We start from the raw sequence: 16026 nt of genomic DNA on the forward strand, positions 1-16026 counted from the left end.
ACTAAAAAAATAAAAACATAAAAAGGTTTTTTACATGTCGGAGGATGGTAGCCGAGCAACAAGCTAGGCACCAACTCCCTTTTTAATAATAATGCCTAATCTATAAAAGAGAGAACCACTTATTATATGGTTGGCATCGTGACTAGCTGGGCAGTTTCTAAGTCTCTTGAGAAATAATATTGTATCTTCTCTGAAAAAGCGGGGGTCTAACAACCACACCCAATATTTCGCTTAGCAATCTGTATGGACAAACTCGAATATACTTTTAAGAGAATCAACAAGATTCAATCAATTAAAAGTATATCAACGAGTTTATATCTCTCTCTTGATTTGATTTACTCAAGCAGGAACTGCGAGTTCTAATCAAATACAAGGAATAACTCGGATGGTACCAAAGACCAATATCCGAGGATCAATCAATGACAATCAACAACCAAAGGTTGGATTACTCTAATTGATGATCTAACGGACAACATGTATTATTTCAATTATAAAGATAAAACAATATAATGCGGAAACTGAAATAACACAGACACCAGAAATTTTGTTAACGAGGAAACCGCAAATGCAGAAAAACCCCGGGACCTAGTCCAGATTGAACACACACCGTATTAAGCCGCTACAGACACTAGCCTACTCCAAATTAGCTTCGGTTTGGACTGTAGTTGAACCCTAATCAATCTCACACTTATCCAAGGTACAGTTATGCTCCTACGCCTCTGATCCCAGCAGGATACTGCGCACTTGATTCCCTTAGCTGATCTCACCCACAACTAAGAGTTGCTACGACCCAAAGTCGAAGACTTTAATAAACAAATCTGTATCACACAGAAAAGTCTACGATAATAGATAAATCTGTCTCCCACGAATATACCTACGAGTTTTGTTCCGTCTTTTTATAAATCAAGGTGAACAGGAACCAATCAATAATACCAGACTTATATTCCCGAAGAACTTCTTAGTATTATTAATCACCTCACAATAATCTTAATCGACGCAGCGAAAACAGATATTGTGGAATCACAAACGATGAGACGAAGATTTTTGTGACTTCTTTTTATCTTGCCTATCGGAGATATAAAATCTCGAGCCAATTATTTCAATTGTACTCATAACGATATAAGATGCAATATCAGATCACACAACTACAAGAAAAGTAGTATCGGTCTGGCTTCACAATCCCAATGAAGTCTTTAAGTCGTTAACCTGGTTTAGAAGAAGAAATCAAAGGTTAAAGGAGAATCGACTCTAGCTTAGCACAACTAGTATCACACAAAATGTGTGGGGATTAGGTTTCCCAGTTGCTAGAGTTCTCCCTTATATGGTTTTCAAATCAGGGTTTGCAATCAATGTTAGCTTGGTAATAAAGCATTCAATATTCACCGTTAGATGAAAACCTGATTAGATTCAAGCTAATATTTCTCAACTGTTAGATCGAAAACTTAGCTTGTCACACACAAATGAAATTTCCAATTTTGGGTTTATAAACCGTACCCAAACATTAACATTTGTTGGTTCAACAAGTCAACCAAAAGGTTAGTCATATGACTACTCTCTCATATCAAACTTATTCTTCTTCACCATAACTAGTTCAAATGAACTAGTTAGAGAGTTGTTCAATTGCAAGGAAATATTATGTAACTACACAAGACATAACTGAAGCAAAATCGGCTTGATTCACTCGAATCGGTTCATGAACTTTATATCCATAGTTTGCAAAAGCATTCCTTAGTTTATTTAAACATTAGTTCAAGAACAACCGACTTTAGATATAACCTTCTCAAGTTAGCGAACTGGGTTCGCGGACTTAAGCTCATGGAAGGAGTACACGAACTCCAACAGAAAATCTCGGGCCGAGAAGTTCCGCCAGTTCGCGGACTTGTCTCACGCCACTTCCATTTCTCTTGATCAACAAAGTTCGCAAACTTTGGTTCAAGGAATAAGGACTTATGCATATATGTGTTTCCAAAACAATGCTTATATCTTACCAATGGTTATCTAATCTAAACTCTCATTTCAATCATTGAAACATTCTCAGAGGACGGATATAGCCGTTATTCACAGACCATTTTTCGTCAGAGCAATTTTCAAAGTGATTGAAACATAACATGACTTTCGTCACTAGGTAAAGATGAATTCGGCTAAAGCGAAAGCTTACCAACACATATTTCGAGAAATAGATAGGCGAGATAAACTCGGCTCGAAATAGTTAATGTGCATAATGAAAGTCTACATATCAAAACGACTTTTGTCTCAAGAGTAGGAGATAGAATAGATAGACTTTTGAGTGACAGATAAGTTCAAGTCTCCACATACCTTTTAGTCGATGAAGATCCACCAGTTCCTTGAGTAGTCCTTCGTCTTGTATGATGATTTCCATGGAGTTCTTGAGATCAATACACTTTCTATCCTAGTCTGAGACCTTTAGCTATGTAGGCTAGAAATCAAGACTTATAGTTTTGATCACTAACATTGACAAACATGCTTGAGATAGCAACGCATGCGAGTTCGACCGAGCAATGCTCTAACATTCTCCAAGTTCACCTAAGGTAGAAAATGCTAAAACATTGAACCATACCCATGTGTCACACATTGGTCCAAATATTTGTTGTGTTTGCGAGTAACTACATCATTGATATCTTGTCATGGAGTAAAGTTGCAGGTTCTAGCACTTGTGATTGGCGAGACGCTCGTAACATTAAAGCATACATCTTTTCTAAAATTGAATGCATAACCATTATGAAAACAACCACAAAGGATGTATAACACATCATGCAACCATAATTTTGTTTATGGATCGATTACTTTCCGTTTCAGAAAAAATGATACTTTCACATTCCGTTTCAGGAAAAGTGATACTGTCACTCCGTTTCGGGAAAAGTAATACTTTCCCTCCGTTTTTGAAAAATTGATACTTTCGCTGAAACGGAGCGAAAGTATTGCTTTTCTGAAACGAGGTGAAAGTATCACTTTTTCTGAAACGGAGCGAAAGTATCATTTTTTCTGAAACGGAGCGAAAGTAGTCGCAGACAAACCCCATCTTCAGATTCTTCTTCGGTCGGCCCTACATCACCGGCACTTTAAAATAATTTTTGAAATTTGTCTATTTTAGTCATTAACTACATCATCAGTCCTTTAAAATACTAGTTTACCAAACAGAATTTAAAGTTTGTTAATTTTACGGTGCTTTTAAATTATAGTTTACCAAATATCATACCGATTTATTTCCGCAACACAGCACAACAGAAAAGCACTTTTCTAAAACTCACAGCAATACCAAACTAGCCTTTAATTATAGACCTCCGGCTATTGAACTCTTAATGGGTGGACCTGCCCATTATCTAAGCACATAATAATAGTACCTATTGCAATTGTGAAAACTACAGGGAGACCCATTCTACCATATTTTTCTACTGAGAAACCCACAGACAGAAAACTTCAGGTGCGCCCCCATTTTTGGGGAAAAAATTATTCCCAAACCCAAAATTTATAAAATTTGGTTTCTTCGTATTTTTATTTCTTCTTCAGGCGAATTTCTTCTTCAATTATTTTTCTTTTCTTTTGGGCAAATCGAGATGACACTGAAGGGGTTTCGGTGATGATATGTCGATCAGAGATGGATGATTGTTGCTATCACTGAATGGAGTGATCTGAGAGATTAACAGAAAGTCGGATAATGGGTTCTGTAAATGGTTATCGATCTGTGAAGGGGTATGATGAATTGAAGAATCAGGTCACATATTTATGACTGCATAACATGTTTACACAACTCATATCATCTGAAGCTTCAGAAAATAAAGAGAACAATATATAAGGGACGGAAACAAAGTTGAAGAAGAAGCAGTGAAGATGAAGTCAGACGAATCAATCAAAAAAGGACAAATCCATCTTTTAACTCATTCATTTTCGTTCTATTTCTTATTTTTCAGATCTGATTAACAAACTTTTCTTTGAATTTTTTTTATGACGGCTTTGTTCGTTCTTCAATAAGAATCCGACGAAGAACCCAATCTCGTCTATGCTAGACAATGGAAATTCAGGGTCAGGGTCCCTATTTCAGATTAAGAAGCAAGGAAATGGATCCATTGCGATGTGGATGGAATTTGGGTGAATTTGTATGTGAAATGATATGAATGAATTAGATGGATTGCAGTGGATGAATTAGATGGTTTGCAATGGATGTTCTTGGCAAGATAGAAGGTTGTTAACATTCAAGACATGGAAGAAATTGAGTCAAGACGAAGACGCAATAGAGGGTACAGCTTTCTTCCTCTCTTCTCTGTCCGTACAGATATGAGAGGCGTTGCTGTGGTTGATTGTGGCAGTAAATGGTGCAGATTGATGAAGATTTTAAGTCCTTGATGGAATTGGAATTATGGGTTTGTGATTGAACTTGAATGTGCAGTAATTGGAGAGCTGGAGATGGGGTTTCTTGATGCACAGCAACAATATCAGTTTCTGCTCAAGAGGTGTTCGAGAAAATGCTTGAATGTTTCTCATGTTAAAGATGGAATTTAGGGGTTGGTTGTTGGTTACTGAGAGCTGCAGGAATCAGTTGGTGTTCTTGTAGTTGTTATAGTGCTGCTAATGGAGTTGTTGTTGACAGTGGTTTGACGGATGATAATAAAGTGGTGATGCTGTTATGACTGCATAACATGTCATGCAGTCGAGAAAATGTCTACATAAACTATTATGCAGTCAAGGAAATGGATGCATAACACATTATCCAGCATTTTTTTATTGGGTATGAAATCGAAAATTGTTGCATAACTTGTTATGCAGTCAAGAAAATGGATGCATAACTTGATATGCATCCAAAATATGAATGCATAATGCATTATGCAACCATATTTACGGATGCATATCATGCATCAATCTTTTCTCGATGCATAATGCATTATGCATCAATCTTTTCTGTATGCACTAAAATCAACCAAAATAATGGTTACATAACTTGTTATAGATGCATAACTTTGTTATCCAGATGCATAATTTGTTATGCAGTGGAGAAAATGGTTGCATAATTCGTTATGCGTCTGCAGAATGTGTTATGCATCTTTTTTGGTGGCTGCATAATGGTTATGTATCAAGTTTTCGAAAATTTTGCCTAAAATGATGATCACCTCCGATTTTTTTCGTGAAAAACAAAAATTTGATATTCTTGTTTCTACTCGTTGCGTAGCTCTCTTAAAAAGATTTCCAACGATATAAAATTTGTAAAATTCCGAGACGCGGATTTTTAGATATGTTATGTGCAAGTTGCGTTGCCGATTATACCCCGGATGCATAACCCGTCATGCAGACATATTTAATAATTTCATATAATTATGGGTGTCACGGAAATAATATTGAGTGTCACGGTACCTAAAATTAATTGTGGACCTGACAATAAGAATAATATTTCTTTTTGGATCTCCCCCTAATTTTCCCATTGCAATTTCTACTTAATAGCTACTGAGATTCTGGTTTTTTGACCAAGCTACTAATATTTATTTACGAAGGTTCACATCTTGAAATTTTTATTTCCGCGGGTTTACATCCTGAATTTTGAGTGGTTATGGCTTTTTTACCTCTTCAGACCTCACTTATAGATGACCGACTAAGAAAGCGCCTCTAACTTATCTTCTTCTTCTAGCCGGCTAATATTTTGACAATTTTGGACTATCAATCAGTGATCCGTGAGGTAGAGGGAGATGGGAAGCAGTAGAGAGAGCAGGGATGATGAAGAATATGATCTTCCACTATTTGAAACAAAGGAATCAAAGGGTCGAGTTGCTTATCGATTGTTTTCAGTTTCTACCTTCATTTGTATCTGTTTGATTCTGGTGTATAGAGTCACAGGACTTGCCGATGGAGCTGAGTTTGGAGAAACAAGAAGATGGTGTTGGATTGGTTTGCTAGGGTGTGAGATATGGTTCACTATTTATTGGCTTTTCACTCAAGCTGTTCGTTGGAACCTCGTATATCGTAACACCTTCAGACATAGACTCTCACTCAGGTACTAGTACCATCTAAGCTGTACGAACAACAGTCTCTGAAACCTTAGATTTTAATTGCTCTTTCACTGTCGGTAATTGCAGATATGAGGAGAAGTTACCTGGTGTAGATATATTTGTATGTACTGCAGACCCTACAATAGAGCCACCAATAATGGTGATTAACACTGTTTTGTCAGTCATGGCTTTCAATTACCCATCTGAGAATCTCAGTGTGTACTTGTCAGATGACGGTGGGTCAGAGTTGATGTTTTATGCTCTGATAGAGGCTTCTCATTTCGCCAAGTTCTGGATTCCATTTTGTAAAAAATTTAAGGTGGAGCCAAGGTCACCCATGGCATGTCTTTCAAATCCCCCAACTGCTGCTTTGAATTCTCAAGAATGGTCTCGCATTAAGGTACTGACAACGTTTTGTTTCGTAAGTACTTCGTGCGCTATGTGTTTGTGTCAAACACAACCATGTCATAGATAATTTCTCAGGCATTGGAGTTGTTGTCTCTGCTCTGTTCACAATACAGCTCTTTCAATTTACTGTTTCCAGATATTATACGAGGAAATGGAGCAGCGAATTGAAACTGCAACGAAATTGGGAAGGATTCCTGAAGAAATGCAGGCCAAGCACAAAGGATTTTCAGAATGGGCTTCCGTTGCTTCTCAGCGTGACCATCCAACAATCCTTCAGGTAAATTATTTTTCATTTGTTTCGCTAGCTCAACAAGGGTACTGTCAAATTTGGGAACTATTATATTGACATTAAAAATTTCACTTTGGTGTAGATATTAATTGATAGCCGAGATCCACATGCCGTGGATGTTGAAGGATGCAAATTGCCTATGCTTGTATACTTGGCCCGGGAAAAAAACCAACAACACCACCATAACTTCAAAGCTGGAGCTTTGAATGCATTGGTATATGCATTAAAAGACCTGCAGTTTTTAGCCGCATTACCATTATTTGTGAAATACTTTGTTCTTATTGTTGTTACTACACTGTGCAGATAAGGGTATCCTTAGAGATAAGCAATGGTCAGATTATCCTCACTGTGGACTGCGACATGTACTCAAACGATTCTGAATCCATAAGAGATGCTTTATGTTTCTTCATGGATGAAGAGAAGGGTCTTGAGATTGCTTATGTTCAGTACCCACAGATGTTACGTAACATCAGCACGCATGACATTTACTCTAATAGCCTTTGTGTTATATACAATGTACAATATCGAGTTTACAGTTTTCTGCATATCAGTTGTTTTTCAAAGTATTGGTTCTCAGAACATTTCATTATTGATGATAAAGGTGGAGCTGCGAGGTATGGATGGTAGTGGAGGGCCTTTGTACATAGGGACTGGTTGCTTTCACAGAAGAGAGACACTTCTGGGGAGGAAGTACAGTAAAGGAAATCCATTGAGAATAGACACTAGTGTGAGAAAGCTATGCGAAGGGAGTGTTGAGGAACTCGAAGACAAATCAAAGGCTCTTGCAAGCTGTACTTATGAGGAAAACACTGAATGGGGAAACGAGGTTCTGTCTCACATACATGCACACATTTGTTATGATGTTGCTTACAGTACTTATGGTTATAGATATTAATTTGCAGATGGGGCTGAAGTATAATTGCGCAGTGGAGGATGTTCTGACAGGGTTATCCATAAAATGTAGAGGATGGAAATCGGTTTACCTCAATCCAGAGAGGCCTGGTTTCTTAGGTGTTGCTCCAAGCACATTAGGGGAGGCACTTATTCAGCATAAGAGATGGGCAGAGGGACATCTTCAGATTTTGCTGTCAAAGTACAACACATTTCTGTATGGGCATCGGAAGATCTCTTTAGCACTTCAAATGGGGTACTACTCTCAGGACTGTTGGTGTCTTAACTGCTTTCCCACTATGTACTACCTTCTCATTCCACCTCTTTGCCTCCTAAAGGGCATTCCCCTCTTTCCTAAGGTACCCTTCCTGTACCTCTTTCTCTCTTTCCCTCTCATGTAAGACGAAAAGTGAGATGCTTATGACAAATTTCTGCTTTATGATCAGATTACAAGCCCATGGTTCCAACCATTCATGTACTTGATCTTGACAAAGTACATATATAGCTTAGTTGAGTTCTTACATTCAGGTGGCACACTGAAAGCGTGGTGGAATGACCAGAGGATGTGGATGTTTAGAAGGATAACCTCATATCTGTTAGCCACATTTGATACCATCCGAAAGCTATCAGGATTTGCTAAGTCTGGATTTGTCATCAGTTCTAAGTTTGCAGACGAGGAGGTGTTAAAGATGTATGAGCAAGATAAAATGGAATTTGGAACTACTTCTCCTATTTTTACAACAATTATAGCAACTATTGCTTTGATCAACTTATTCAGTTTAGTTGGAGGTCTAAAGAGAGTGATAGTTAATGTGGAAGGTAAAGTTCTGGAGCAGCCACTAGTATTGCAAATTGTTCAATGTAGTCTGGTGGTACTTGTAAATCTGCCAGTGTACCAAGGACTCTTTTTTCGCAAGGACAAGGGCCGAATTCCAACCTCGGTCACTATAAAATCAGTAGTTTTAGCTCTATCAGTTTGTATCATAACTTCTTATTTGTATTTGTAACTAATGGCGAGTACAATGTATAAAATTAGAAGCAGCGTAAGTTGATTTTAGCTTTTACCATTTCTAACGTCAGTCGACTATAGAAGATGTAATTTGTGTTTGCAGATGGCACGAATCAAAATGACCAAACTTGCATTCCTAAATATAGATCCCTTTTAATTTCACAGTCAAGTAGAAAGTGAATTTGGAAGGTCCAAACTATAACAGAATTCCCCGCACTCATTTTTCTGTTGGTGCGCATCCTGCGCATAGAGATTCAACCTATATACATAATTGGTAAACAATTTTGTCTCCTAAAATTCTTCAGTAAAATAAGAAAACTAGAACTGACATTTTCGTATGATTCTCATCGAGTGGAAGAAAAGCAGACATCTTAAACTGTATTGTATCAGATTTGCTTTCTTTTCAAGGTAAGATTTACTTCTGTTTTTCCAATTCTAACGTATTGTATTTTCATATGTGCGTGATATTTGATCAACATGTGCATGTAAAATACTGGATTCATAGATCTACATTCTTTGCATCTACAGTTTTATATGTTAATAAATTGTTTAGATGTAATCTGCCAGCAACATGTTGAATATGGGTTTGATTTATTATCTGTACAGAATTCATGGAATTGCTTAGGCATCCAATGAGGTGCAGCAGATTTATGATGTTAATGACAGTGGTCGGTGTATTATCAATAAGCCTACAACAATCACAGTATGTAGTTGGGATTCGATTTGTGGTTGAAAAGGAAGAATGTTTATCTCATTCTATGCCATATGAAGGCGACACGGTTCAAGTTTCTTATATTGTGATCAAAGCTGATGTCCCATGGAATTCCGGTTTAGAAGACGGTGTCGATCTTATTGTAAGTTTTGTTTACATATTCTTTTTTCTGTTGATTTCTGTGTTAAAATGGTCTCTATAGGAGTAATAATAATATTGCAGGCAAAGGATCCAAGAGGAGACTTGGTTCACTATTCTCACGACAAGACGAGCGAGAAATTTGAGTTTGTGGTTCGCAGGGAAGGTCTGCACCAATTTTGTTTTAAGAACAAGGGTCCTCATTACGAAACCGTCGATTTTGATATTCATATTCGCCATTTTGCATATCATGGACAGCATGCTAAGGATGGTATGATTAGAGAATATCTAAGGTTTTGAATACTCTCGTCTTTCTTGATAAAAATGGAAAAAATGACCTTGTTTCTTGAACATGGTTTTGCAGAGCACCTTAACCCATTGATGGCACAACTCTCAAAGTTGCAACAAGCTCTCTTTGACGTCCAGTTCGAACAGCACTGGCTAGAAGCTCAGACTGATCGCCAAGCTATATGTTTGTATCTCTCTCTGTCTCCCATAGTTAAAAAGTGATGATATGATTCAATATTTTGTTATGGGCAGTGAATCAAGGAATGAGTAAGAGGGCAATCCACAAAGCAATGTTAGAATCACTCGTACTCATAGGAGCAAGCATTCTCCAAATCTATCTTCTTTGGCGCCTCTTCGAGCGGAAACTAGGAATCTGCAGAGTTTAATCAACTAGGAGCATTTGCCCCTCGGTTCTGCAACTATTTAATGTCATTCCACCTCCTCATGGTTAACTTTCCTACAGGAAAGATCAAAACCTGTACAGAGTCGTTTCATAAAATGTTACCACATTACCCTGGGAATTTTTCTTTTCACAGAGCATTGTGTAAACAGAGACTCTTACTTCTAAGAACAAGTTTCAAGACAGTCTGATATCCCCACACAAGTACATATATGGGAAACCATTTTTCCTCGAATAATAAATAACTTTTTTTTGTTATAAAACAAATTTGCATCAGACCCAAATCAATAGCAGCAAAAGAGAACTAAAAAAAATCGAACAAAAAAAGAAGGAAGCAGAACAAGGGTCAGCTTTAATGATGTCGACACGAGTCAGTAGTACAAAATATATTTAAATACAACAAGAGTGTTCATCTGTCATCCTTAACTCCCTCCACCAAACCCCATACTTCTCATCAACCTCGGTCAGTAGCGGAGCTTAGCAAACAGATCACTGCAAAATCCCACCACAGCTTTGGTCTCGTGGAAAATAATGGCGGGGGAGAAAAGGTATATATATAGTAGATGAACTTTCTTTAAATGAAGGCTCGGCCATCTCAGGTGAGAGTCCCCTTCTCAAGAATCCGCATACGCAGGTTGCACGCAGCAGAACCATTTTTTCTGCAGATCCAAAGTGTTAAGAGCATTAGCATACAGCAATAGTGTACTTGTCAAAGGCGACGCCAAACCTAGGAGATTTCAGTTAAATTTCTAGGTTCAGCCCATATTTTCCAGGAGAATACTAGGCAGTCAACTAAGATCAACTAATGTTTGGCTGGTGCTTAAATATAAACGAAAGAAGAAAGGAAGAGATATAATGGGCAATTCAGTATCATTCAAGCAAGTAAGGTCTAAAAAGTAGATACTATGTGTCAATGTTGACAAAACAAATCATGTCATGCATACTAGGCCACTCATTGCACGCCACCCTACCTAGCACTCAGAATAGCAATGGCAGTTGCTTATTAGCCAAAATGATATCTTACATATCAGTTGCCTCCATTTATCCAATATAGGTGCACATATGCAATGAGTACCGATTATTATTGACAGAATGTAGTATAACAGTTAGGATGAATTAAAAGCGTACCATTTGAAATTAAAAAAAAAAAAAAAAAAAAAAAAAAAACTAGAATATTAGTGCTAAATGCCTAATGTTAAACTGATCAACCCACAATCCTTGTCTCAATAGCTTCCGGGTAACTTCCCACTTCCTAGACCAACTAAACCATCATACTTTAAGTTACAAGTTTTCTTTTTCAGATGTCATAGCATCTCCGGTTACTGTCATTAGTCTTATTATTTGTAAATGTTATTTGCATGTTTGGAACTTACTTGGTCAATCTCATTACTCAAGGATAATCAAAGTCTGAAGCACACAATGGGTGAGGCATTACTTTTTCTCACAGTTAAATGCATAGACAAAGATCAAGTTAAACTCAGACATGGGATGACAGCTAGTAGTTTTTGCACAGAAGAACTCAAAAAGGTATGAACACCGTTCCTTGAATAGATGTGATTGTAAGTGTAAATAAGCAGAGGAGGAACTTACAGACTGAGGTTTGCCTGTAACTGGTCTAGGTTTGTTATACAGAGAAGTTTCATCCTTTCCTGGTGAGTCAGGCTTGTTGCCTGCCTTTCTTTCGTCCCTGGCCTTGTTAAAAATCACACTGAATCCCTCAGCTGAAGCAGGATCATTGACATCCCATTCACCAAACTTTGGCAATGGCCGACCTTTGTCCTGTCACAAATGAAATTTACATAAAATTCAGAGAACTACCAACGAGGAGAACCTCGGGAAATTTAAAGATAAAACAAAATATTAGTGTCGAATGTATAAACTAAAATAGAGCGCAAGCTGCTTCAGTTATGAAACTCAACATATCTCATAGCCTCATATTCAAATTACATAGTAAGAAAAGGCCGCACAAGATCACCTAAACAGTGTTGAAAGTTCATATTCACATTAAAAAAAACAGAACATAAATTAAGATGCTAACAGAATATCTTATCGAAGCTTGATAAGGTAAGACTTAGGAGGTTCTATGCTAGCAATGGGTTGATAAGTGATACATATTGGTGACCTTGCGCTAACTACCATTTCAGGTCTAAAATGTCAGTTTACTGAACAGTGACAAATGAAAATCATAAAAACATATAAAAAGGTGAAGCATATGTAACTCTGTGAAGCATAGAAACTTTAGCATGTGATAATAAAACCACAAAAGCTCTTTTATTACCATGCAACACCTTCAAAAATGCAAACAGTATCCGGCAAAGCTCAGCCTAAGAGAACGCTTACTCAGAAAAATACAATCATCATGTGAGTCTAACATACAATATTGGTTGAACTGTAATATTGGTTGAACTGTAAGTCTGTAACCATAGCATCCTTCTGAATAGGTACTTGAACTCAGAAATAAAACCAAGGGAAGAAAGTTACTGAGCGATCCTAACACTACAAAAGGCATTAATCCAAGCATGATGATTGTATGTGCGGCCACATAAGCACCATCACAAATATGCATATTGGTGCTGCTTCCTATACTTCTTGAGCTAACATATAATATTGCACGTTTGTAAGAAACATAAACTTCAATATTTCTTTTTTGGCTTATGGTCCATAAATTTAACAAGATTAAAGCTGGATAAGGGCCATGTTGGCTCAACTTATCCAATCCAAACTGATCATACATATAGAACGTGCAGGATTAGGAGTGTGAGCAAAGATTATGATCAAAGCTTCTGAGGCTGATGATGTCCAGCTTTAGGCATATACCATGGAGCATATATGGTACAATTCATATTGGACAAACCAGTAGAACTGAACTTTTTTATGTTGATCTGAGACAAAACAGTATTCCTACTTTGGATGGCTACAACCTTACTTGTTACCAAGTGAACATAAATAAGCAATAGAAAAAGCATGACAAATCTATTAGAATCTAAAGAATGACAAAGAGGAAAAACCAACAAACCAATTCTAATAGAATATGCTCCAGGAAAAGGTTAAGAACATACAAATCCCACAATTATAAGCAGTTCATTAACTACAACACCCTCCTTTCAATTACATAACTCTTCAAAATTATGCAGAAGAAAAAAACAAACTTGAATTCACAAAATAATTAATTGTTGCAGAAGATAAATTAGTCCCAATCAAAAGAACACTAAAAATCAAATACATGAAATAAAAATATACTAATACTAGGTTAACACATAGAACTAAAAAGCTGTAACCTTCACTAACAAAAAAAAAGAAAGAGTAGCTAAATAAGAAGCTCAACAGATCGAATCAATAAGCTATCACAACAAAGAATTAAACCATAAACCAAAACTTCAAAAATACGAATTAATCTAAACAAAAACAGATCAAAATTGAACCTAATTTAACATATTAAACAAGGAATACATGAAATAGAACAGTAAAATTACTCCAAAATGATCAAATAATAGAAACAAAATTCAAAATAAAAATGAAGAAAAAGAGGTCTAAAGGCTTCTCTTACCGACATGAATAGTCCGAGAGTTAGATAGAAAATTCCTGAACTGAAGAGAGATGCCTTTTTTCTTCTTTCAAAGGAAACGCAATGAAATGAAATGATGATAATGTAAACACAAAGACTTTACAACTTATACTTTGTTTTTTCTCTCTCTAGAAAAAGTTGGCGTTTTTTTCAGAAAGAGAAAGAGGGAAATGCAAAAGTACGACCTTTCAATGGCCGAATTTTGTGACCTAAAAATAAATAAATTCATTCAGTCCCACAGACCACGTAACTGCTGTCTCAGTCTGTCTTGACCTAAGTCCTTACATCATCGTAGGTCTCATATCCGCTGGATTATGGGACATTGTTGCATAATTATATCAATCTACGGTCATAAGTAATTTAAAGTTGATAAGATCATCCTAGGAAAATTGGTGTGACGATGTTTGAAATTTTGAACCAAGGTTTAGAGCGTCCACAATGGTACGATCATAACCAAAGATCAAAGACCAAAACAAACGATTAAATTTGAGAGTAGTCTGGAGTGTGACGTTAAGGCAGTGGAGTATATTTAGTCGAGCGGATGTATAATCTACGTTTGCATGTGGAGCGTTCATATAATCTTCGTCTCGAAGAGGCGTAGATATAGTTTACGCTGATTGTGGGGCGTTGGTAAAGAATAGGCTCGTTGTGGGGCGTACATATAGTTAACGCTCGGAGAAGGGACGTAGGTATAGTCTATGCCTGGTGTGGCGGACATATAATCAACGCCTCATTCAGGCGTACGTATAATCAACGCCTCATCCAGGCGGACGTATAATCAACGCCTCTCTCGGGCGAACGTATAATCAACGCCTCTTGTCAGGCGTACGTATAGTGTTCGACTTGTATTAACACACGTATCGAGCACGTGTGGCATTAAAGCCCAGACAAAGAGAAACCACCACGTATATCCCACGTGTTCACTTGGCCTTTACCCTAATCTTCTCCGTCTTCTTCTTTTCTTTTCTTCTTTTCTTTTCTACCTCCTCTTTGTTTCTACCGCCCACAAACACAACACATCACAGTAACTAGCAGGAAAAGAGAAAAAAAAAAAACGAGATACTTGATGAATCCCGGTTACAAAAGAGGTATGTTTCTTTTTTCTTAATCTCTTTTGTTTTATCCATATTTTGTATAATTTATTTAGGGTTTTATTTGTTAAAATTAGTTTATATAAAATTGGGTTTTAACGAACAAATATGAATATGAAATTGATTAAATATAATTGGGTATGTGTGTTTTATGATTTTAGAGATTAATATGTATGTGAAAAAAACCATATTTGCTGCTTATGTAAATTTGGTTAAAAGAAATTTTAAAATAGTTATAGAAGATCTAATTTGTGGGTGGAATAGATTTAAAATTTTGGCTACTGTAAAAATTGGTAGTTATGTAGATTATGTGTGTTATATATGTAGAAGAGATGATTTGTACATATGTGAATATGGTTAAAAATAATTGAATTTGTATTGTTTTTTATTGAATTTTGAGGTGATTAATTTTAGTTGTTTTTTGGTTTATTTTTGATGTTCATGTGAATTAGGCTAAAAGATTTTATGAAATTTTGTCAAATATGTACAACACTTAATTTGTGGGTTATATAGATTAATGTGTTTTTACAATTCACGTGGTTATGCCAAAAATTGTAGTTATGTACATTTTGTGTGTTACATATGTAGAAGAGCTAATTTATATGTATGGAATTGATTTTTTAGTGATTTTTATGGAATCTTGAAGTGATTAAATTGGGTTGTGGAATGTTGTAATGATTTTCGAAATGCATCGGTGACGATTTAATTTGTGTTCGTAGAATTATAGAATTTGGAATTGATATAGTTTGTGTTAAGGATTTATAGTATTTGGAATATAAATGGTGTTGGACTAATAAAAATATGAAATAATGAGGGTTGGTCTTTTAATATGTAATTGCATCTATCTTGTGTGTGCATAGATGTTGAACAAATTCACAGCGCGGTTCAATGGTCGCATGAAGACGAACAAGAAACAAAAATTTGTAGCCGAAGAGGATTATAACTTAATCACTACTGGTAAAATTAAGGAGGTTGATATTCCCCGGTTAGGGAGGTTTCCTATACTGCAAGATGATAAACCGCACGCTACTATGGACATCACATTTACAGGGGAGCACAAATTGAAGTATCAACATCGTGGATCTCTGGCATCGGTAATTCATCACTATCAAACTATTTCACAACACTGTCCTAGAGCTAAATATATTGAAAAAGCGGGATGGAAAATTTACTGAACATACAATGTAGCGAAACCAACCATTCAATGGTTGATTATATTGCTGAGCGGTTTTGGGATACAAC

General features: G+C 36.5%; 1 protein-coding gene and 1 pseudogene across 1 annotated transcript; one reads left to right on the forward strand and one right to left on the reverse strand.

The window, feature by feature from the left end:
• The first annotated feature begins 5527 nt into the window (after positions 1 to 5527).
• On the forward strand, positions 5528 to 10252 carry LOC113301969 (annotated as a pseudogene).
• A 202-nt stretch (positions 10253 to 10454) lies between these two features.
• On the reverse strand, positions 10455 to 13858 carry LOC113301959 (protein NOI4-like). Its single transcript, XM_026550792.1, has 3 exons — positions 13676 to 13858; positions 11719 to 11907; positions 10455 to 10787 (listed from the first exon to the last, which is right to left on the reverse strand). Exons 1-3 carry the CDS (start codon positions 13679 to 13681, stop codon positions 10743 to 10745), a joined length of 240 nt encoding a protein of 79 aa, XP_026406577.1. The 5' UTR covers positions 13682 to 13858; the 3' UTR covers positions 10455 to 10742.
• Between the last annotated feature and the right edge of the window lie 2168 nt (positions 13859 to 16026).

This window comes from Papaver somniferum, chromosome 1 (assembly GCF_003573695.1).
Source record: "Papaver somniferum cultivar HN1 chromosome 1, ASM357369v1, whole genome shotgun sequence".
Classification (NCBI taxonomy): Eukaryota; Viridiplantae; Streptophyta; class Magnoliopsida; order Ranunculales; family Papaveraceae; genus Papaver; species Papaver somniferum.